The sequence below is a fragment of the Myotis nattereri genome (genome assembly GCF_964212035.1).
Source record: "Myotis nattereri genome assembly, chromosome: 1".
Taxonomy (NCBI): domain Eukaryota; kingdom Metazoa; phylum Chordata; class Mammalia; order Chiroptera; family Vespertilionidae; genus Myotis; species Myotis nattereri.
In genome coordinates, this window is record NC_138075.1 from 23,313,338 (window position 1) to 23,335,907 (window position 22,570).

At 41.3% G+C, this 22,570-nt stretch overlaps 1 protein-coding gene across 10 annotated transcripts in view; it reads left to right on the forward strand.

Moving 5' to 3' along the window:
* The window catches only part of LOC308518008 (acylphosphatase-1), a 42,196-nt gene extending 32,880 nt beyond the window's left edge, over positions 1-9,316 (forward strand). For 6 of the 10 annotated variants that reach the window (XR_013995912.1, XR_013995913.1, XR_013995914.1 and 3 more), the window contains 4 exons: positions 4,224-4,247; positions 4,350-4,428; positions 6,531-6,682; positions 8,121-8,517. Coding sequence is in view for 4 of the 10 variants with exons in the window: in XM_081089598.1 (XP_080945724.1) it covers positions 4,224-4,247; positions 4,350-4,428; positions 6,531-6,682; positions 8,121-8,240 (375 nt within the window). In the remaining 6 variants the exon portion in view is untranslated. Of the gene's footprint in view, positions 1-4,223; positions 4,248-4,349; positions 4,429-6,530; positions 6,683-8,120 lie in introns of all 10 variants that reach the window. The other 4 variants (XM_081089598.1, XM_081089593.1, XM_081089596.1 and 1 more) reach the window with 2 other exon arrangements.
* Positions 9,317-22,570: the final 13,254 nt, after the last annotated feature.

The window sequence follows — 22,570 nt, forward strand, 5'->3', positions numbered from 1 at the left end:
GCTCCTGGGATGTAGCATTGTGGGAGCTGAAGAGGACCGTTACTTCTTACTTTACTTATGTTTCTTTTTTACTTTTAAAAAAACATAATTTATTTTGTCTTTATTGCCTTTTCCCCCCTCCTTTTCTGTTTTCTATTAGCATTTTCTTCATTTCTCCACCCCCCACCCCATTGGTTTAGAAGTTAGATTTGCATATTTAACAAAGTTTAGAAGAAATTTGTTTCTCCGTTTTATTCTTAAACCGCACAAAAATCAACCATCACTCCACTCCCATTTTCCATTTCGTTGTTGCCTATTTTAATTTCACCTTATTTTTAATCTCCCTGGTAGTCATTAATTTTAAAGTCAATATTTATTTAGATTAACCAACATGTTTAACAGAGTCTTTGTTCACTGTTGCTTCTTGCATCCTACTTTGTGTTCAATTTTTTTTTACTAAAATAAATCTCTTAAAAATTCTTTTGTTTATGAGTCCATTAATGATAATCTGTCTTTGAAAACAACTTTATTTTGCCTTCACACTTGTATAATTGTCTAGCTAAAAACAGAATTCCATATTGTCAGTTATCAGCATTTTGAAAATATTCCATTACTTTTTTTGTGTGATGACAAGGAGATTAATGCCTAGATTATTGAGGGAAGGATTTATTCCTTTAGGAGCATAATTTACATCAGAGGCCACTAATCTCAACATTAAATATTAAAGAAATAAAATATTTAATTAAAAACAAAAATCAGTCTTACCTCCAAACTCAAATAAATACAATATTCCATTACTTCTGACATTCTATTTTTGCTACTAAAGACTATTGTCAATCTAATCATTATTTTGTAGATAAATTGATTTTCTCTCTGGTTTAAGATTTTGTCTTTGGTATTCTGCAGTTTCCCTATGATTTATCTTTGGAAAATGAATTTATTTTCATTTCCTTCTTGAGATTCATCATACTTCTTCACTATGGAAAATGTACACTTATTATAATTTCAAACATTGCTTCTCCCTCATTTCTTGTCTCTGAGAAATCCTGTAAGATGTCTACTTGACCTTATCTTTCTCTTTTCCATGTCTTTTAACTTTTCTTTCATACTTCCCATTGCTTTATCTCTCTGTGATGTAGTCTGGGAAATTTCCTCATCTTCCAGTGAACTAAATTCTCTTTTCACCTACTATTTAATTAGATGTTTAACTTGTCCACTGAGTTTTTTAAAATTTCAATCACTCTATTTTTTATTTCCAAAATTTTGGTTCTTAAATCTATCAGTTCTTTTTTTCATGGTATCCCATTTTATTCATTATGGTTCTTACGCCTTCATCTCTAGCACTTTCTGTTTGGAGCGCAGGAAAATCCACATCAACTTAGTGTGCCATTTTTCTAGAAATCTGAATTACTTTATTAATATATAAAAATAAAAATTAGAAGATATACTTAGTGAATAAATGGTGAGATAGGCTGATATGGGAAAGATTTGAGGTAGGCAGAGCAGCTAAGAGGTTATTGCACTGGTTCAAATAGGAGAGGATGAAGATTGGACTAAGTCAGTAGCAGTGATAATGCAGAGGAGGAACACAATTTGGAAGGTAGAATCCAGAGGACCTAGTAAGCAATAGAATATAAAAGAACAGATAAGTAATGATTCTAAGGGTTCTAATTCAGATGACTGGAAGCAGGGTGGTGCCATTGCCAGAAAAAGGAAATAGAGGAGGAGGAGTACTAGTGCATCTGTCTGGGGAGTTAGAGTCTAAGTCTAGGTTTACTAGTAGATACATTGAATGTCTTCAGATGGGGATTTCCAGTAGATAGGCAGACTCTCAGACCTAGCACTTGGGAAAGAAGTCTGGGCTACCCATCTCTATGTGGAAGTTAACAGTATATATGTATTTTGATAATATCAGAAGTTGGTAAAGGGTCTAAAGCAGCGTTTCTCAACCTGTGAGTTGCCACCCCTTTGGGGGTCGAACGACCCTTTCACAGGGGTCGCCTAAGACCATCAGAAAACACACATATAATTACATATTGTTTTTGTGATTAATCACTATGCTTTAAGTATGTTCAATTTGTAACAATGAAAATACATCCTGCATATCAGATATTTACATTACGATTCATAATAGTAGCAAAATGACAGTTATGAAGTAGCAACGAAAATAATTTTATGGTTGGGGGTCACCACAACATGAGGAACTGTATTAAAGGGTCGCGGCATCAGGAAGGTTGAGAACCACTGGTCTAAAGGAAGTGAGATTGTCCAGGGGAAGTATGAAGAATAAAAAGAGAAAAGAGCAAAGTGCGGAACATTCAGCAAATGTTTTAGCAAAGGTCTGGAAAGCTACTGCCTAAAGGAAGAAACTGTAAAGGATCATTGAATATATTTGGTCAGCGAGGGAGGAGGAAAATTGGGGAAAAGTAATAGCGCCCAAGCGAAGGAAAGCTTTAAGCGAGAAGGAAATGGTTAACAATAGCAAGTTGGATTTGGCAGTCGTGAGGACATTGGTTACCTTGTAGAATCATTTCCTGGGAGTCGGGTGGGACAGAAGACAGATTGCTCTGGGTCAGGGAGGGAGTGAAGGGAGGGGGAGTGGAACGAACTATACTACTCTTTCAAGAACTTTGGCTGCATACAGGAGAGAGCTTTGGATTACGTTGATTTTACCCTTTCCAAAACTGCCCTTTGATCAGACAACCTTCGCTTTGTTTTCAGCATCGCTCTTTTCTCCCAACATAGCTTATTTTTCCAAGGCTCCTCCTCCAAATTGTCTTAAATTCAAAAGATAGGATCTGTTAGAATCTTTTGTTATTCAATCTCTAAGTATTTAACCAGAAAATTACAATAAAAACCTTTCGTAAAGTGACTTCAAAGACTGTTGGTAAGGAGTTTATTTCGGATTGAAACAAAGCTTATGGTTTCAGAAAATCTTGATTATGTTAAGTCAGGCTGATCAGGAGAGATTCTGTTGATGCTGGAAGAAGCTGGAATAGTTTTGGTGTCTTAAAGAAAAGGTAACTACTTGGACCCTAGCAGTTGAACGATCAGTAATACATCTTTCTATAAAGTTCTATCCTCTGATGAATGAGCCGTTTGAATGATTGAATTATGAAATAAACAGACAGTAAGATCTGTCTCCCCCTCACCAGGCTTACAAACTGTTGTTTTACAAGTCCCAGATATACAGGCACAAGAGAGAATAGCAAAGAAGTTAGGTTTTATCTGTATCCACACTAAGCCTTGTTAGTGGGGTCAGGTATTAGGAGACATCTTTCTGTTTAGATTTGTTTGGAAAAATAGGTGGCTTTTTAAAAAAATGCATAGTATTTACAACCTAGCTGTTTATAACTTTGCTCATGTATAAGCATTTTGGACTAGAGTGTACATGGGATGGGGAGAGAATTTTTTGAGTCTGCTCTAAAAAGAAAATCTACCATATTGTAATCTTAGGAAGCTAATTTATACATTGCCATTTCTAGGAGTAAAGAAATCCTGTGTTTTCTTATAATGAAATATTATATGTGCCGTATCTCAAAACAGTTATTTCCAGAAGTTAAACAAAGTGCTAGTATGAACTAGTGTCTGCTTTAAATTTCTTTGAAGTCCTTTTGTAAATGTTAACATCTTCAGGAATATAACTGTTAAAAAGGCTGCCCTTGGGACAGAGATATACTAATGAGGAGAAACTTCTCAACAAGATTCCTCAGAAAATACGATTTTTGACCTGAGGGGAATTGTATAAAAAAAAAAGCCCACGGGAACTAACGTGACTGCTTATGTCTGTGATATCTAAGCAAGTGTTATACTGAGTGCACAGTTGGTGGATGGTCCTTGTATATTTATTCAGTTTCTGTGTAATATTACACTTGTTCTGCTTGAGATTATGAATACAAACAGACAGCCACTTAGTGAGATGCCTCCCTGCTATTTAGAATCAGTTGAATCATCAAGGCTACACTCACCAGTTACATAACCTCATGAGTCGATGAGCTGTCTCTGGAGGAACTTTCAGTAGCTAATATATTCTCTATCCAATAAGAGTTCTAGTCAGTTGTCTTGGTATTGCATATTTAAAGTGCCTTACAATGAATAAATTATTTGCATCTAAGTGCTGTATTGCTGGAACTCTCCTTCAGGAGGCATATTTTAAAGAAGAAAATTGGGATATTTTGTGAACTATCAAAGGGCAAGTATAATGTAACAGTAAATTAATGCCTGTTTTCCTTTTTTCTTTGTAGGAATTTATTCAAGAACAAGTGGAGGTAAACTTTTCTCTTCTTTGGGGTTTCACACAAGGGCACCACACAAAAGGCGCTACAGTCCCATTTCCTTTCCCATTAATAAAGAATGTGTTTATGCATTAGCTACTCCAGACCACAGGAGGCATCCAAGGGACATTGCCACTGACGGTCCAGAAGGTGTTGGCATCTCAAGCCTGCCATGGTAAGACCTAACAAACAGCGACAAGCATCTCTGCATGCTGAACACTGGCGGGGGTACAGCACGTATGAAAGAAGTGGAAGGCACATTTACTACTCGCCTCTGGGTGGGCACAATTCAGGGCAAGAAACTGAACACACTCAAAATGAACACTAGAAAACTATGTTTACAAAGTAAAAATACCAACACACAGATTTTACCATAATGCAGCCTGACTTATATGCGTGGAAGAGTAACTCCTAGAGGAGATATATTTTGAGTCAAGTTTTGAATGAGCTGAGGGACATGGATTCACAATAGAAGGGAAAGTTTACTGCAGGGGGAAGAAATAGCCTGTGCAGACCAGAGGCACAAATTAGTTATATGAGGCACAGCAAAGAGTATCAACAAATTAGATTGGTAAGAAAGAAGCCTAAAAGGTCACAACAAAACCTTTAGATTTTATACAGAAGGCATTAGAATCATCAAGGGTTCTTGAGTAGGATAATATGATAAAACTAGAGGCCTGGTGCACAAAATTTCATGCATGGGTAGGGTCCCTAGGCCTGGCTGGCGATCAGGGCCTTCTGGCTGCTGGCTGGGGCTTCCTTCTTCCACACCACCCCCTGGTGGTCAGCACACGTCATAGCAAGCGATTGAACTTCCGGTCTCCCAGTTGAACTCCGAGGGGAAACTTTGCATATTAACCTTTATATATATGGGTGTCGGAGGAACTTACCGTAGGGGTCCTGACAGCTACAGAATCCCCTGCAACTGTCATTTGACCACAAAGGGGTCTCCAATTAACTGACACCCTCCTCTGATCTCTCTCCATCAATCTTCTCTTCACTTCCTGTCTTTTCTAGCTAAGTAACTAGTCACTCATTAATTTGTCTCCTGTAAATATCCTAAACTCCTTTTATCCTGTCTTTACTCCTCAAATGTACACCATCACCAAATTCCACCATCTCTACCTTCAGAATGTATCTTAAATCTGTCTGACATGATCTGTTTCCAGAGGACTGGGTGCCACTTGAGTCCTCTTACTTAGTCTCCCCACATCCGTTCTGTCTCTGCTTCAAGCTGCTTTTCCCTCAGCACCCAGAGGAATCTTTTTGAAACGTCCCTTTGAGCATGTCATTCTTCTAACTAAAAGGTGTCAAGACTATTCATTGCTGTTAAGATAAAAATTTTATTCCTCACCATGTCTTGCTGTGGGCTTCATGATCTGGCCCCTGCCTCATTTCATCTCACTCTCCACCTTGCCCTTTACAGTCTAGTCTCTTCCTTGGCCTAGTTCTTATGTTTCTGCACCTCCGCATTTGCCCTTTCCTCCATCTGAAATGCCTTTCCAATTCCTTCTTGTCATTTTGCCAGGGAAGCCTTCCCTGACCTCCTAAACTGGGTTTTTCTATTACATATTCTTTCATACCCTACATTTTACAAAACTTATAATTTATAATTTAAGTCTATAAATTAAAATGTATTTTATTTATTTATATATAAATATGTATTTTACAAATATAATTTAATTTATCATTTAAGTTATTGTGTAATTATTTAATGTTTGTCTCACCTCTTAGACCCATTAGATCATAAACTTCATAAGGGTGAAGATCCTTTTCTCATTCACTGCGTGGCATAGCCCCTAATACAAAGTATATACTTAAAAATATTTATTGATTAAGTTAATGTATGCATAAAGGCAGTTCTAACAATATGCATTTAGATTAAGATTATTATGAAAATAAAAAAAGAAGCAAATGAAATGGACATTGTAGAAAACAGAGATCTTGGTGCTAGATTGGCTATGGACAAAAGATGACCTGGATTCATAAACATATAAGAAGTAGGCAAAAATATTGCTCTTACCTCTTTGAGAAAAACTCTGGAAGAAAAGCCTAACAAGTTAAGGAATGCCTCCAGCAAGGGTTAGAAAGACAAAGGCTCCATAAGGAAAAGCTGAGAGAGGTCAGTCCTGAGGCCTGAGTTTCAAGCAGTATTAAAGTCACATGAGAGGGCCTCAGAAACATTGTACTTTTCCCAGATACTTGGCTCTGACCCAGGGTCAGCATTGGTTTCCCACCGTATACACCATAACCTTCTTGTTTCTGTCTTTCGTTTAGGGGCCATTAAGTTTAATGATGGCCTGAGCTTAGAGGAGAGCTATCGCCTTATTGAAGCCCTGTCCTGGTGCCAGCTGCCATTCCAGTGTGCTCATGGGAGACCTTCTATGCTGCCGCTGGCTGACATAGACCACTTGGAGCAGGAAAAACAGGTACAGTGATGACTAACAGAAGAGGAAGCAAAGTTTATCTGCTTTTCCTTTTTCAGATGCTATTATCCAAATGTAATATCTTAATCCTTCCCAAAACAGGAGATTTTTGAAAATTACACATTGGAAGTTTATGTAAAGTCTCACCATTTCAGCTTCTAGCTCAAATTCAAAATGGAGCTTAGGTGGAACTGTCAGATTATACACATAATGCCTGTGTTTTTTTTAAGTTTAACACATGTACAAACTGGTGTATTCTGGCTCTAGATTTGATAAGATGCAGAAGTTCAGGGGTTACAGAAAGTTGGTGGAAACAGCAAATTCACTGCTGGCAAATGGAACCTAAACAGCCAGTTGCTTGGTGGCACTTGTTGGAAATGGTAGCTACCTTCAGGGACCTCTAGAGTTATGGTTTGGGCATCATCAGGCCACGGGAAGCAAGCTTAGATTTCCACATCAAGCTTTGGCCCTGATTATTCAGCAGCCCAGGAACAATGATGTCGATAATACAATAAAGGCACAGTGATTAAATTAAAGAACTTTTCCTGTCCTTGTTACAATCTTAAATGAAACAGAACATGAGAATATGATAGGAATATCCATGTTGCTGCTTTTCAAAATATTATTTGTATGTTTTTTTTAATCCTCACCCGAGGATATGTTTTTATTGATTTTAGAGAGAGAGGAATGGAGAGGGAGAGAGACATCGATGAGAGAGAGACATCAATCAGTTACCTCCTGTAGGCACCAGGGGTCAAACTCACAACCTAGATATGTGCTTGACTGGGAATTGGATCTGAAACCTTTTGGCATATGGGGGATGACGCTTCAACCAACTGCGCCACTTGGCTGGGGCCTAAATCTTTTCTTTTGCTTACCTTTCCTGCTAAGGGCTATAAAGTCTTTTCTTGTATGGATTTTTCAGGTATTGATGTTTTCTCAATAATCCAGTACATTTTACTCTATTAAAAACTTTTTTTTTGCCTGGCCGGTGTGGCTCAGTGGTTGAGTGTCAATCTATGAGTTGAGGTCACAATTTGATTCCTGGTGAAGGCACATGCCCAGGTGTGGGCTTGATCACCAGGAGGGGGCGTGCAGGAGACAGCCAAGTGATGATTCTCTCTCATCATTGATGTTTCTATCTCTCTCTCCCTCTCCCTTCCTCTTGGAAATCAATAAAAACATTACAAAAAACCCACAAAAACCCTTTTTGCTCTACATGACAGTGAAAAAAATGAAAAAAAGTTTTGTCCTTATTCCTGAAGAGATGGGGATCTAGACTTAAAAGTTTTCAGTCCCACTTATCTTAGGAAATCTACACTCTCTTCTGAACCCAGAAATTAGAAATCTAAACACATTTGAATAGCGATAATTAGGAAATACTTATATGCTACTTGGCTTTTCCTACTGGTAATTGGAATTACTTTCTTTCTTCCCATAGATTAAACCCAATCTTGCAAAACTGCGCAAAATGGCCCAGGCCTGGCGTCTCTTTAGAAAAGAAGAATGTGATACAAGGCAAAGCCTGCAGGTATCCATGCCTCCTTGTGAGCCACTATGAGAACAGAATTATTGATCTATAAGGAACCAAAAGGGATGCTAACGATATGCCTCTGAACAGAGAGCATATCAGCAGGTACCAGCAGTCTTGACGGAAGCAGCCCAGTGCACCCAGTGCACTCATGTCAGTCTTCCTTGAGCAGATGACTCCTCTAGTTGAGTAGTCAGATGGAATTCAAGCCTAAAGACACTTCATTTGCATCCATGGACACAGAAGTCTGCTCTATAATATCTACTTTTTGTAACTTATTTAAGGGATAAAATTTAATGATTGTCTGAATGGTTGGTTTATGGTTTTCTTGGGATGTGGGTTTTTGTTTGGTTTGCAATTTTTTCCAGCCTCATAATTTGCATTGATGTTAATTTACCTAATGCTGAACTCCCAGGAATCAAGTCCCCCCTCCTAGACTGCCCAGGCCTGTCCTCTAGCTTTCCTCTCCCTTCACTTCCCTCTGCTGCTGCTTTACATTCTAAATCTCAGACTTAGAGTTTCTCTACCCTCAACAAAACTACTCTCTGCAGTCTTCCATCACACCTATAGTTAGATTATTTTAGGGATAAAAACTATTGATAAGAGAAATAAGGACAAGGATAAAATAGAGAAATTAAAGTTCTTTTCTTCATTTTTTGTTTTGCTGTCACTTTAAAAATTCAGAGTGATGTTCATATTCTAGAGCAGTAAAATGATTAAAGTACTATGAGCTTTTTAAAAATATTTTTTGTACTTATAAAGTATCTCTATGTGAAAGCAATTTTCATATCAAAATGCAGCATTTACTCTTTCAACCTAACCAGATGTGTTCTCTACATTTTTTCAGGAGTCAGGGTTCTTTTGGTCCCTTTCAAATTGTATCTTGTTTTATTACAGTATGTGTATCTAATTGCCTCATAATTTCATTTGGGATTTTTCTGCAAATGCTTGTTATGCCACTTGTATTTCCCCCACCTATTTAGATGACTTGATTTCTGGTTAATAAGACTCAATAGACTAAAGTCCTATAGCAGGGGAAAAAGGCAAAAGAAACAGCTGGCAATGTTTATTGCAACTGGGATGTTATACAATGAAAAAGATGTTGCAATGAAAATTTCCACTTTTTTATTTCCTGACCAGCCTGCTCAAATTGGCCTTTGTATCAGTGGAATTATTTTCCTTCTTTTTAAATACAGGAAACAAACTAGTGCTCATGGAAGAAAAGCTTGTTTGCCAATAGCCTGCAGTGAATCTTACAGGAGCAATGAAGTATTGCATTCATTAGTGTGTGCCTCAGAGAAGGCTCATGGAAAGCCTTCACTGGTTTTCAAGGGGATCCTTGTAGAATTACATAATTGGAACTCTGAAGAATAGGCACCACTGTCTAGAAATGGTCTTTATTCTCCTAAATATCCATAGACAGTTTCATAGTGGGGAGAGATGACCTTAGAAAGGAGGGTGCTTTCAGGGGGATTTGCAAGGCTGTCAGGGGCTCTGCCTCCAGGCCCAGCGGGGTGCCCTGGCCTCTGTACCTCTGTCTCCACTCTCCAGAGCTACATGGAGGCCACCTGTCCTGGGAGTTTTGAAATCTTTCCAGATCAGACCAATGTGTGGGATTTAAAAAAATGTTACAATACCTCTTTATATAAGGATGATGGGGTGCAATTTCAAAAGGTTTACTATAATCCCAAACCACTGTTTTCTGGAAATTAAGAGAGGATTCGAAAAAGTTCTCCATAAATTATGTAACCAATTTCTCTAGCTAGCCTGGATCAATCAATGTAAGAGATAATTATCCTATTTTAATAATTTAGAAACTCAGTAGCATGCATCAGCACAAAACCAACCTATTAGCCAAAAATGTCTAACAATACTTTGATTATTGCCTATTAGGGTTCTGTTCTGGTTTGTTTTTAACTCAGGTGCCATAAGAGAAAAGATACATTTAAATTTTCCAATTCATCAATGGAAAATAATTCCATTGATACAAAGGCCAATTTGAGCAGGCTGGTCAGGAAATACAAAAATGGAAATTCTCATTGCAACATCTTTTTCATCATTTTTAAGATTTACAAAATAATTTTCATATACCTTTCCTATCTTACCAGTATTTGAATTTCCTGGTAACCTATAAAATAAGGTGGTATTATTCTCCCCATTTTACAGAGGGGGTTAAAGCTGAAAAATATTAAGTGATATTGTCTAAGATCACACAGCTAGTAAGTAAAGCTGAGAGTGGTACCCAAGTTTTCTAGCTCCAATAACAATAGCTACCACGTATACATTATTTCAGCCCTTACAACAATCCTCTTAGGAAGCTAGTATCTCTCTTTTACAGTGAGACGACTAAGGCTCAGAGATGTTAACTAGTTTGCTGAGGGCCTACCTAAGAGAACCAGAATCCAGACCCAGGTCTGTGTGACTTTACATTACACACTCCTTCCCATTATTACCTCCATATGCTGCTCTATGTATTTTTAATTTATTAGTGATTTATCAGTTTTAATCTTAGTTCATTTTTATTAGATTCTGGTTGTGGAGGCTTCATTAACTTCAGAGTAAAACCTGAGAGATGAGATAGGCAGTGAAGTTGTTCTTGAGAGTTCCTTTTGTTGGTAATATCCTTCAAATTTTTATTGAGAAATAAAGGTACGTAACTAAGAAACGTACATAACTAAGTAGCTATAGTCAGGGAGGAAGGCAAGGAAACTGATGATAGAATATGGTAACTTCTTCTAGGTTTAGGGATCACTGCGTTACCAGCTGTATCTTTATTACTGAGATGAGAATCTGTCAGAATTGAGGCTACAGCTGGCAGTAGGAGAGGTCTCAGAAAGCGTAGTGTGTAGGCTAAGAGGAAGCGGAGAGACTGAGGAGAGGGCTAGGGCAAGGTCTTGAACATAGCCGGGCATCTGGAACTCCATGAGTAGCTGACAATGGAGAGGTCTCAGCAATCAGACTCGGAGCAAGGCAAAGGGTCAGAACAAATGAACAGCTGGGATCTGAGTCTAACAGTGAAAAAAACAAGCCAACCAGAAAGAACAGGGCCTGCCGGAAGCCGGTCCATCCTCGCTGCTTGACACAGTCGCTGCAGGAAAGAAACATCTGCACAGCATATGCTTCAAGGGACCTGGCGTATATAGCATACTGTTCTTAATATGTTTGCTCCCCTTAGCGCTGTGTGTTTTAACCAAGGTCACCTCTCCGAGAAAGGTTGTTTCCCCAGGTAGGAACTTTTCCCTGAAGTCAGGGAGGGGATGCCTCTCCTAGAAAGTTTGTTTCCCCAGGTAGGAATTTTTCCCTGAAGTCAGGGAGGGGATGCCTCTCCTAGAAAGGTTGTTTCCCCAGGTAGGAACTTTTCCCTGAAGTTAGGGAGGGGATGAAACTCCTTAACTAAGTGCCAGGCGGGTAGTTAATCACTACAAACAATCATGCTTAAGCTACATAATCTTTACTCCCTGGAATGGAGATAAGAAACGCCCTAACCTTTGTAATAGAAATTGACAGGATTAAAATCAACTGGTATAAATACGGATGTAACAAAACAATAAACAGCAGAACCTCTCTGGAGATCGAGACCAGAACTTGGCTGGAGATCCTGGCTAGGCTGCTGATCAACTGAACGCTGTCTCCGTGTCATTCCTTCTTCGCCGACTCCGTCTACACCTTTGGGGACCCTTGGACCCGCTGGGGTTGGACCCCGGCATCTGGCGCCCGAACAGGATTCCCTTAGGTAAGTCCCCCCCGTACTTGGGACGGATAGGACTGTACCATAGGGTGCTTCAGACCCCCCCCCCCTATAGAGGATAAGTAGGGTAAGCGGGTAGTTAGTACAGAACTTAGATTGACAAGATGGGTCATACTGAGTCTAAAGAAAAAAGACTCTGTATTAATCTTTTAACGCATATGCTTACTAGCAGAATTGGAGTTGAGGTTTTTCCCAGTGAGACAGAAAGTTTTATAGAAGAAGTATGTCAATGGCTTCCAGAGGATGGAACTGTTAATTTAAAAACTTGGGTTGAAGTAGGAAAGCAATTAAAGAAACACCATGAATCTGAGAAGGTCCTGCCATGTTACTTTTCCCTCTGGGATTCAATCTGTGACACCTTGGCACCAGAGGCAAAAACCGTTGAACTTTCTCAAAATTTAAATCGTCCCTCGGCTCCACCCAGAGAGGACACATCATCATTGTCTTCAGCTCAATCTAAAAGCAATTTAGCTATGCCTACTGATCGGGAGGAGAATAAATATCATAAACATGACCATTGGTCCTTTCCAGTCAGTAGAGAGGAGAGTGGCCCTCCCATTCAAAACAGGCTCCCCAAATTAGAAAGGAAGCCTAAACCACGTCCTGTGGCTCCTTTGAGCTCCATGTCTAAATTTCAAAGGGCGATAAGAGAAGCTGAAGCTAATGGAGATCTTGAATTCTCACTCTGCTTCCCAGTTACATATGAGAATGAGTCTGGTGGGAATAGAAACCCCACCTTGGAGCCTATACCTTACAAAGTACTTAAAGAATTAAAATTGGCCTGCTCTGAATATGGACCTCTAGCTCCTTACACACAAACCTTGGTAGAAACCCTAGCCAGTAAATGGATGACTCCTTATGATTGGTCACAGGTTTGTAAATCCTGTCTCTCAGGAGGCGATTACTTATTATGGAAAACTGAATATGAAGATCTTGCTAAGAAAGCTGTAGCCACTAGCGAAAAAACCAGAAAAGGAATAACCCTAGACATGATATTAGGAGAAGGTGATTTTAACACGGCTGAGGAGCAAATGCATATGCCCACAGAGGCACTTACCAAAGTAACCAGTTGTGCAGTAAGTGCCTGGAAATCCCTACCTTATACGGCAGGAAAAACAACCACCCTTACAGAGGTTAAACAGAAGGTCGAGGAACCATATCAGGATTTCCTTTCTCGCCTCATGCAGGCAGTCAAGAGAGTAATCAATAACAAAGAGGCAGCCGATATCCTAATCAAACAACTGGCTTTTGAAAATGCTAATAATACCTGTCAGGCTTTATTAAGGCCGATTCGCAGAACAGGAACTATAAATGATTTTATAAAACAGTGTGCTGATGTAAGTCCAGCATTTATACAGGGTGTAGCTATAGCTGCAGCTCTCAAAGGGGAGACATACCCTCAATATGTACAGGCTATAGGACAAGCCAGCAATACTACAGGTAATAAAAGAAATATGAACTGCTACTCTTGTGGCTTATCTGGGCACTTTAGCAGAGAATGCCCAAATAAAAATAATAATACTCAGGCCAGATGGCAAGCTCCTCGACAGCCTGGAAATACATTAGGGAATAATATTAATCTTCCAAAAACCGTTTGTCCCCGATGTCAGAAAGGATTCCATTGGGCAAAGGAATGTAGATCAAGATACCATAAAAATGGTCGGCCTTTAAACTCTACAAATAACTCCCAAGGAGGTTATATCCCATCACCTCAATTGGGAAACTTGAGAAGGGGCCAGCCCCAGGCCCCTGCAATAATAGGGGCATCAACCTTCAACCCCTTTGCAAATTTCGATCAGTCAGTGACCTCTTCAGGGCAACCCCAGGCAGTGCAGGATTGGACCTCCACTCAACCACCCATGCAGTACTAACCCCAGACTCGCCAGTAGCAGCCATTCCTACAGGAGTGTCTGGGCCGCTGCCTGAGGGAACCGTGGGTTTAATATTAGGACGGAGCTCCACCTCATTACAGGGGATCTTAGTCATCCCAGGAGTTGTTGATGCAGACTACACAGGAGAAATACAGATTTTACTTTCCCCACCCACCACAACTATACAGATTCAGCCCAACCAGAGAATTGCCCAATTAATCCTGTTACCAATACATAAAATAGGGACAGCTGTTACCCAGGAAGCTAGAGGGGCCGGAGGCTTTGGATCTAGTGATGCAGCATTTTGGATACAAGAAATCCATGCTACTAGACCTACAAAAATTTTACAAATTCAGGGAAAACCAATTGAAGGTCTATTGGATACAGGAGCAGATGTTTCCTGCATAGCAGAGAAGGATTGGCCCTCTTCATGGCCCACGCACACCACGTCCACTTCCCTAGTAGGACTAGGCAAGGCATCTAATGTAAAAAAGAGTTCTCAGATTCTAACTTGGACTGATGAAGATCAACATTCAGGAACGTTCTGTCCCTATGTAATTACGACTCTCCCCTTTACATTATGGGGAAGAGATATCTTGTCTCAAATGGGAGTTGTATTATATAGCCCCAGTGATAGAGTAACATCACAGATGCTAGACACGAGATTTAATCCAGGAAAGGGATTAGGAAAGGAAAGTAATACCTCACACTCCTCGACAGGATCTGTAATTGGGGCCATTGCCCTTAGGACTGCTGATCCCATAGTCTGGAAATCGTCACAACCAGTATGGGTTGAGCAATGGCCCTTAACATCTGAGAAAATATCAGCAGCCCGACAATTAATTGATCAGCAATTAGCAGAGGGACATATAGAGCCATCAAATAGTCCCTGGAACACACCCATATTTGTAATAAGAAAGAAATCAGGCAAGTGGAGACTTTTGCAAGATCTAAGAGCCATAAATGCCACCATGGAAGATATGGGCTCCTTACAACCTGGATTGCCCTCCCCTGTGGCAATTCCACAGGAGTATTGTGTTGTTGTTATTGACTTACAGGATTGTTTTTTCACTATACCTCTTCACCCAGCTGATTGTCAAAGATTCGCATTCAGCATACCATCAGAGAACTTTAAACAGCCTTATCAGAGATACCAATGGAAGGTTCTCCCACAAGGGATGAAAAATAGTCCTACATTATGTCAAAAGTTTGTAGATCAGGCATTGCAAGTTATTAGAAAGAAATTTTCAGATCTATATCTTATTCATTATATGGATGATATTTTACTAGCTCATAAAGATCGGGCTACTTTACAGGAAATTCTTACTCAGACCATCCTTGCTTTAGAAGAACATGGTCTAAAAATAGCCCCAGAAAAGATTCAGACTGAACCTTCTTTTTCATACTTAGGCAGAATATTACATACCTCTACTATCACCCATCAGCCTCTACAATTAAGAAAAGATCATTTAAACACATTGAATGATTATCAGAAACTATTAGGTGATATCAACTGGGTCAGGCCATATCTAAAAATAACCACTCTTGACTTAAAACCTCTATTTGACATTTTAAAGGGAGATTCTAACCCTAAGTCTCCCCGACAATTAACTGTAGAAGGAGAAAAGGCTATAGCAAAAATAGAACAGGCCATCAATAAACAGCAACTACAGTATCTAGATTATTCCAAATCTTGGGCCTTAATTATTCTAGCCACTAAATATACTCCTACAGGATGCTTGTGGCAGGAAGGACCATTAGAATGGATACATTTACCTGTCACTCCTAGGAAGATTGTACCACCCTATCCCTCCCTAGTGGCCACTCTCATTATCAAAGGTAGACGACGCAGTATCGAACTCTTTGGAAGAGAAGTTACTGAGATAATAATACCTTATAAAAGAGAACAATTAGACACACTATTACAATTTGAAGAAGAGTGGCAAATAGCTATAGGTAACTTCCCAGGACAAATTTTACATCATTTGCCAAGATCACCTATATTGCAATTTCTCTCCCTACATCCGTTTATATTTCCTATTAAATGTTCAAAAGAGCCATTATCACCTCCTGCCTCCTTAGTATTCACAGATGGTTCCTCTAATGGTAGGGCAGTAACAATCATTGACTCAACAACCCATGTTCAACAAACTCAAGAGACGTCAGCCCAGAGAACAGAGCTTTTGGCAGTCATTTATGCTTTTGAACAATTGCAACAGGTTCCCTTCAACTTGTACACTGACTCTCAATATATAGTTAAATTATTTCCTCATATTGAGACCGCCTCTCTCCCACAAGGAAGAACAGCCATTTTCTCTTTGTTAACTCAGCTACAAACTTGCATTCACAAACGAGAAAAGGCTTTCTATATTGGACATATTAGAGCTCATTCCTGCCTACCAGGACCCTTAAGCGAAGGAAATTATCAGGCGGATTTACTAACTCGCCCAGTAGTTTGTACAGCTCTAGAAGAAGCCCGGCGGTCTCATGCCATTCACCATCAAAATGCTTCTGCTCTCCGTCTATATTATCGCATATCTAGAGAAGCTGCTCGAAGTATTGTGCGTGACTGCGGCCATTGTCCTACTCATTTTCCTAGCCCTGCTACTGGAGTTAATCCAAGAGGACTTAGACCCTGTGACTTATGGCAGATGGATATTACTCATGTCCCATCTTTTGGCAAACTTTGCTATGTGCATGTTTGTATTGATACCTTTTCTCATGTTATCCTTGCTTCTGCACGTACAGGAGAAGCCTTTAAAGATGTAAGTCAACATCTATTCCAATGCTTTTCCTACCTAGGAATACCAAGGGCACTTAAAACTGACAATGGGCCTGCCTATACCTCTAGAGCTTTTAAAAACTTATGCTCTACATTTGGCATCACACATACTACAGGAATACCCTACAATCCTCAAGGCCAAGCAATAGTAGAAAGGGCTCACCAAACTTTAAAAACACAAATTAAAAAATTACAAGAAAATGAGTTTAAATATTCCTCTCCTCATCATGTTCTACAACATGCTCAATTTGTAATTAATATACTAAATGTAGATTCTGAGGGAAATTCCCCGATGTACAGGCATTGGAACCCTGATCTAACTAAACCTAAAGCCCTCGTCAAATGGAGAGACTTGCTTACAGGAGCCTGGAAGGGACCTGATGTACTTTTAACCCAGGGGAGAGGATATGCTTGTATATTTCCACAGGACGCAGACTCACCTGTGTGGATTCCAGACCGTCTAGTCCGACCTTATGTCTCACCACCCGCCATCTCTGCCTCATCATAGCACACCTGACCAGTGCCCATCTGCAGCAGATGTGCAGCCCTGAGCTGGAACAATCTGTCCATTGGGAGGATCACATGTGCCTCCGTTTTGTCTTTCCACATGTCCCAGCTTTGCCCCACATCTCCTTTCCTTTTTCCTTTTTTTAAAATCTAACTACTTGTTTGCTGGTTCTTTGGCCTTTCTCCTTCTTTCCTGAACACAGCGTTTTCTAGAATCTCCCTACCCTACTGTTCCAGGAAGGGCACCTCCCTTTTATGCCGTGACTAGGGGTGTTTGGTATATGCCCCATACATGGAGTTGTCTTGTGCCAAGAGCCTGACATCCTGGGCTGAGAAAGCCCTGTTCCAGGACTCTCCTTTGTCCTGTATTGGTGCCTCTTACCCTTGTGCCAAGAGGGACCCTCTTCTTACAATCCAATTGCCCATAGCTGTTGCCTGAGCTCTCTGTTCATGCTGAGGTTAAAGCCTCATGGTGGCTGGTACCATGGATCTGTCTCTGGCCCAATGGCGTAAGCTGGGCCCTCTCTAGAGAAGAAACCTGAGTTCCCTATGATCAATGCCAGAGCCCCGCCAGCAGGCGAGGGATTCCAAAGGCAGTTGCTGGGCATGGAGGCCAGAGGGACATAGGCTATCAAGGAGACAAAACTGAACCTCACATCACCCTACTTGGCCCAGAGATGGCTGGTAGTCAACGACGGGTAAGACTCCACAAGGTGGGGCAACCTAAGACAGGCACAGTCGGGGGCCAGTAGGAGAAAACTTGGGGTGCAACAAAGGTGGGGCACAGACCCTCCTCCCCAATGGTGCAGGGGCTTGAACCCTCGCCCCTTCTGAGGAAAGTCTCCTGTCCCCATGGCTGCTTCCTGCTTCCCATGCCCAGCTCAGATCGGGACCCAGGTAAAGACAGAGACTGGCTGACAGCAGCTGCCCTCTCACTGCAACAGGACTTGTTTCCCATTTCTACCTGGGACCACAGGGAAAGGGGAAGCTGAAGGAAAGGGCTGTGTCAGGATGCTGCCTTCTTCCCTTTCTTCTCCCTCTTTTTTCTAAACACTTCCATGCCTTGTAGTTCTTTTGCTTTCTCTTCTTTTTCTACTACCCTCCATTTTCCATATCAGCTGGATCCAGAGGGCACAGCTTACTCCTCCTCGGACACCGACACCACCATCAACCACGGCCCTGATGGACCCTTTGATGCAGCCCTTCAACTCACTGACACTTCAGGAAGCCCGTCGCCCGTGACGCCGCCCGCTAGCCAGACCAACAAAGACAATCAAACCAACAACTTGAGGACAGCTGAAATCCCTTGACTGAAGAGGCCGGCAACCTTATACAGGAATGGGGCTTCTTGTGTGCTCCATCCACTATGTTTATAGTTATGCTCACTGTCATTGCTTGCCAGTCTTCTTCCGAGTTTAAAGGGCCCAATCTGAGAGGTGGCCACTGATTTGCATGCGTGATCATTTAAAAAATAAAAAAGGGGGAATATGCCGGAAGCCGGTCCATCCTCGCTGCTTGACACAGTCGCTGCAGGAAAGAAACATCTGCACAGCATATGCTTCAAGGGACCTGGCGTATATAGCATACTGTTCTTAATATGTTTGCTCCCCTTAGCGCTGTGTGTTTTAACCAAGGTCACCTCTCCGAGAAAGGTTGTTTCCCCAGGTAGGAACTTTTCCCTGAAGTCAGGGAGGGGATGCCTCTCCTAGAAAGTTTGTTTCCCCAGGTAGGAATTTTTCCCTGAAGTCAGGGAGGGGATGCCTCTCCTAGAAAGGTTGTTTCCCCAGGTAGGAACTTTTCCCTGAAGTTAGGGAGGGGATGAAACTCCTTAACTAAGTGCCAGGCGGGTAGTTAATCACTACAAACAATCATGCTTAAGCTACATAATCTTTACTCCCTGGAATGGAGATAAGAAACGCCCTAACCTTTGTAATAGAAATTGACAGGATTAAAATCAACTGGTATAAATACGGATGTAACAAAACAATAAACAGCAGAACCTCTCTGGAGATCGAGACCAGAACTTGGCTGGAGATCCTGGCTAGGCTGCTGATCAACTGAACGCTGTCTCCGTGTCATTCCTTCTTCGCCGACTCCGTCTACACCTTTGGGGACCCTTGGACCCGCTGGGGTTGGACCCCGGCAAGGGCCAAGGAGCGGCCAAGTTCTAGAGCTGTGTGGGGGCGGAGGAGGTCATGCCAGGTGAGAACAGAGGCAGCCGGTCGGTTCCTAGAGAGCACTGACGGCCAGCCCAGCTGACGCTTCCCCGGTAACAGCGCATCTGAGAGAAGGGAACGGCATGTTCTGGCACAAAGAACTTTCTCCCTGCTCCCACCTGAAGTCCCACCCCATTCCATCAAAACTCTTTACAAAAGCAGGTTAACAATGAGAACCAACTGGCATGTTTGCCACTGTATGTCCTATTTTCACCCTCCCTGAGCTGAAGTTGCTCATTAACAGTGAGATGGCAAAAAGATGAGCTCAGGAGAGAGGAAAAGAAGTCTGGGAAACCAAAAATCTGGATAATGTGGACCAAATAAACTCTTCCTTCTATCCCTCCATTAATTCCTTTATTCATCTTTCAATAACTCCCAAGTCCCTCCTAAATATATTGCATCAGAAATTGTGGAGGGTATGAAGAAAGAAGGGGTTATCCTGTGGCTTGGAATTTTTCAAACCCTTGGATCATTTTCAACGCATGCCCATTTGTCAGAGAGCACTCAGAAACATTTGATAAAGTTCAGGCAACCCCATCAAAGCCCGTGGGAATCTGAGTGTCTTACATATTGGAATCTATGGAGCCAGGAAGCTAGTGACTCAAGTAGCAGTCTGAAGCTTGATTTGGCCTGACTCTGCCCGCACAACTTGCCTGACTAAACAAGTGCTCTTGTTCCCTTCAAAAGCAAGTAATGATGGTCCCACAAAAAAGTGGTTTGGAGTTAGCTACTGTTATTAGTTTATCATTATTCAAGGTAGTTCATCACCTCTTTTTTAGTAGTAAATTGCAGAATTTAACATAGATTATGAATTTCAGGAATCTTTAATAATAAAGTTTTTTCTAGGCAGGTCTTAATTCTAAATGTAACATGCCTGAAAAAACCGAAAAAACTCTACTGAAAGGCTTCTTCTCTTCCACAAAGTATCCTATATGATAAAAGAGTAATATGCAAATCGGCTGAATGGCAGAACGACCAGTTGCTATGGTGTGCACTGACCACCAGGGGGCAGACGCTCAACGCAGGAGTGGCCCTTGGTGGTCAGTGTGCTCCCACAGGGGGAGTGCCACTCAGCCAGAAGCCAGGCTCATAGCTGGCAAGCGCAGCTGCAGTGGTGGGAGCCTCTCCTGCCTCCTTGGCCTCACTAAGGATGTCCGACTGACGGTTTAGGCCTGCTCCTTGGGGGCGGGGGGGGGGGGGCGGGGGGGGAGAAGCAGGCCTAAGCCGTCAGACATCCCCTGAGGGCTCCCAGACTGCAAGAGGGCACAGGCCGGGCTGAGGGACGACCCCCCCACCCCTGCCAGTGCATGAATTTTGTACACCAGGTCTCTAGTTTAATATAAACATCAAGCAATCATCATTTCAAGTGCAGTTAGGCTCAAATGCTGCCCTCCACTGTGTGAGTGGTGTGAAGACTGAAAGCTTAGACTATAGCTCTTTATTAGTAATAATTGCTCAGCCATTGCACAATACCCTGGAACAGCTGTTTGGTGAATGAAAGAATAATTCAAAGCAAAGCAGGCCAGATATAAAACTCTTCCAAGGCACATTTCAAAATAGCTCCTTTATGTGAACTAGGTGCATGTCTGCAGAGGGAGTTTTTGTGAGGACAGGTGGATAATATGGGGCCTTTACAATAATTACATCACCATCTGGCCCCATCTTTATGGCAATGCAGTTCTGCTGTACTGAGTTCTACATATGTGGTATATAGAGCCATATAGCTCAACAATGAAACCGTGTGACTGGCAGCCTTCATTAACCACACACTGATGCAACAGATTGCTTTGAGAAATGGGTTTGAAGCACATCTGTGAAACTTACAATCCTATGGGTACTGGCATTTATTTCTTTGAGGTATCACTTTACACTTAAGTTTTTCTTGGTAGAGTATTTTTCAGAGACTTCTCTTTTGAGGCTAAATTAGGAATTTCTGTTCCTTATTTGAGTTCCAAGAATTGTGCCTTTCCTGCCCTCCGCCCAAATTGGAAGATACAAACCGTGGGAAAAAGTGTCTTTACAAACTGTATTGAGTAAGTTATCTAACTTGGTTTATTTAGCATAGTCAGGAAACCTTTCACATGCATGGCATCCTCTTTCTATTATTTCTCTCTAAGCTAAAACAGTTTTTTGTTTTTTTAATGAGTTTCTGGGTCCTGGCTGCAAAGGTGGGGAGTAAGGTGGGCACAAAGGCTGAGGTAGTAAGTCGATGTGGAACTCGTTTCTCCTTGTTCAGATCAGTCTCTTTCCAATATTTACTCTTCCTCAAATAGGAAGAGGGAGAGCGGAAAAGAGAAAAAAAATGAGACATATAAATAGCTTTGTGGGATTTACTTGAAGTCTAAAGAATATGCATTTATGCAGTTATGTTCTAGGCACTGAAAAGCTGACCAAAAAGAGAACCTCTACCCTTGTAACCTTCATCCATCCCAGTTATGCCTGAGAAGGATGTCGGTGCTAATTTTAACCAGGAGACTAAGATGCACAAAGAACAAGTATCATAAAGCATTTTTGGAGCCAGAAACATTTAAGTTCCTTGACTCACTGCTGCTCTTACTCCAGACCACACAATTATATCCAAGTGAATTGCTGTTAGAATTAGTGCCTTCAGAGGAGACGATTGCTCGTAATTGGCAGCTATAAACCACTTCACTGAGAAAGCTGGGGTCTTAGATGCTGTGAGAAATAATTGACAGACTGAGGCCTGAGTGAGTCAGGCTCTTGTGAGTCATAGGACTTTTAGGTCAGTCTTTTAGACTGACTCTCCAGATTTTGCCTTTTCCTCCCTCAGGGAAGGCAAGTGCCTAAGGCAAAGATCTAAGTAGATATCAAAAGAGTAGAGTGCCTCTGGCCAGTGTTTACCCAAGTGTGGTTATCAAATCCCCTGTTAAAGTCCCGTGGGGTGCTTGTTAAACGTGCAGACTCCTGCTGCTCTCTCCCCCCACCGCCTAGAGGCAGGAGGCCAGCCTCTGAGACAAGCATTCCAGGGGGTTTCCCTGCACTCAAATCTGCCTTGGGCTTCGGCTTCCCAAACACAGATCACCTGGATCACCTGGGGAGACTTTTTAAAAAACGTAATTACTAAAGTAATACACATAAAATATGGAAACAATATATAAGCGTACTAAAAAAATTAGATGTCTTCCTGCTTGCCAGTGTTTGGTGTTATTCTGACTTTTATCCTATGCAAATACATGTTTGTTTTAATGAAGGATCATATTAAGCATGTTACTCTG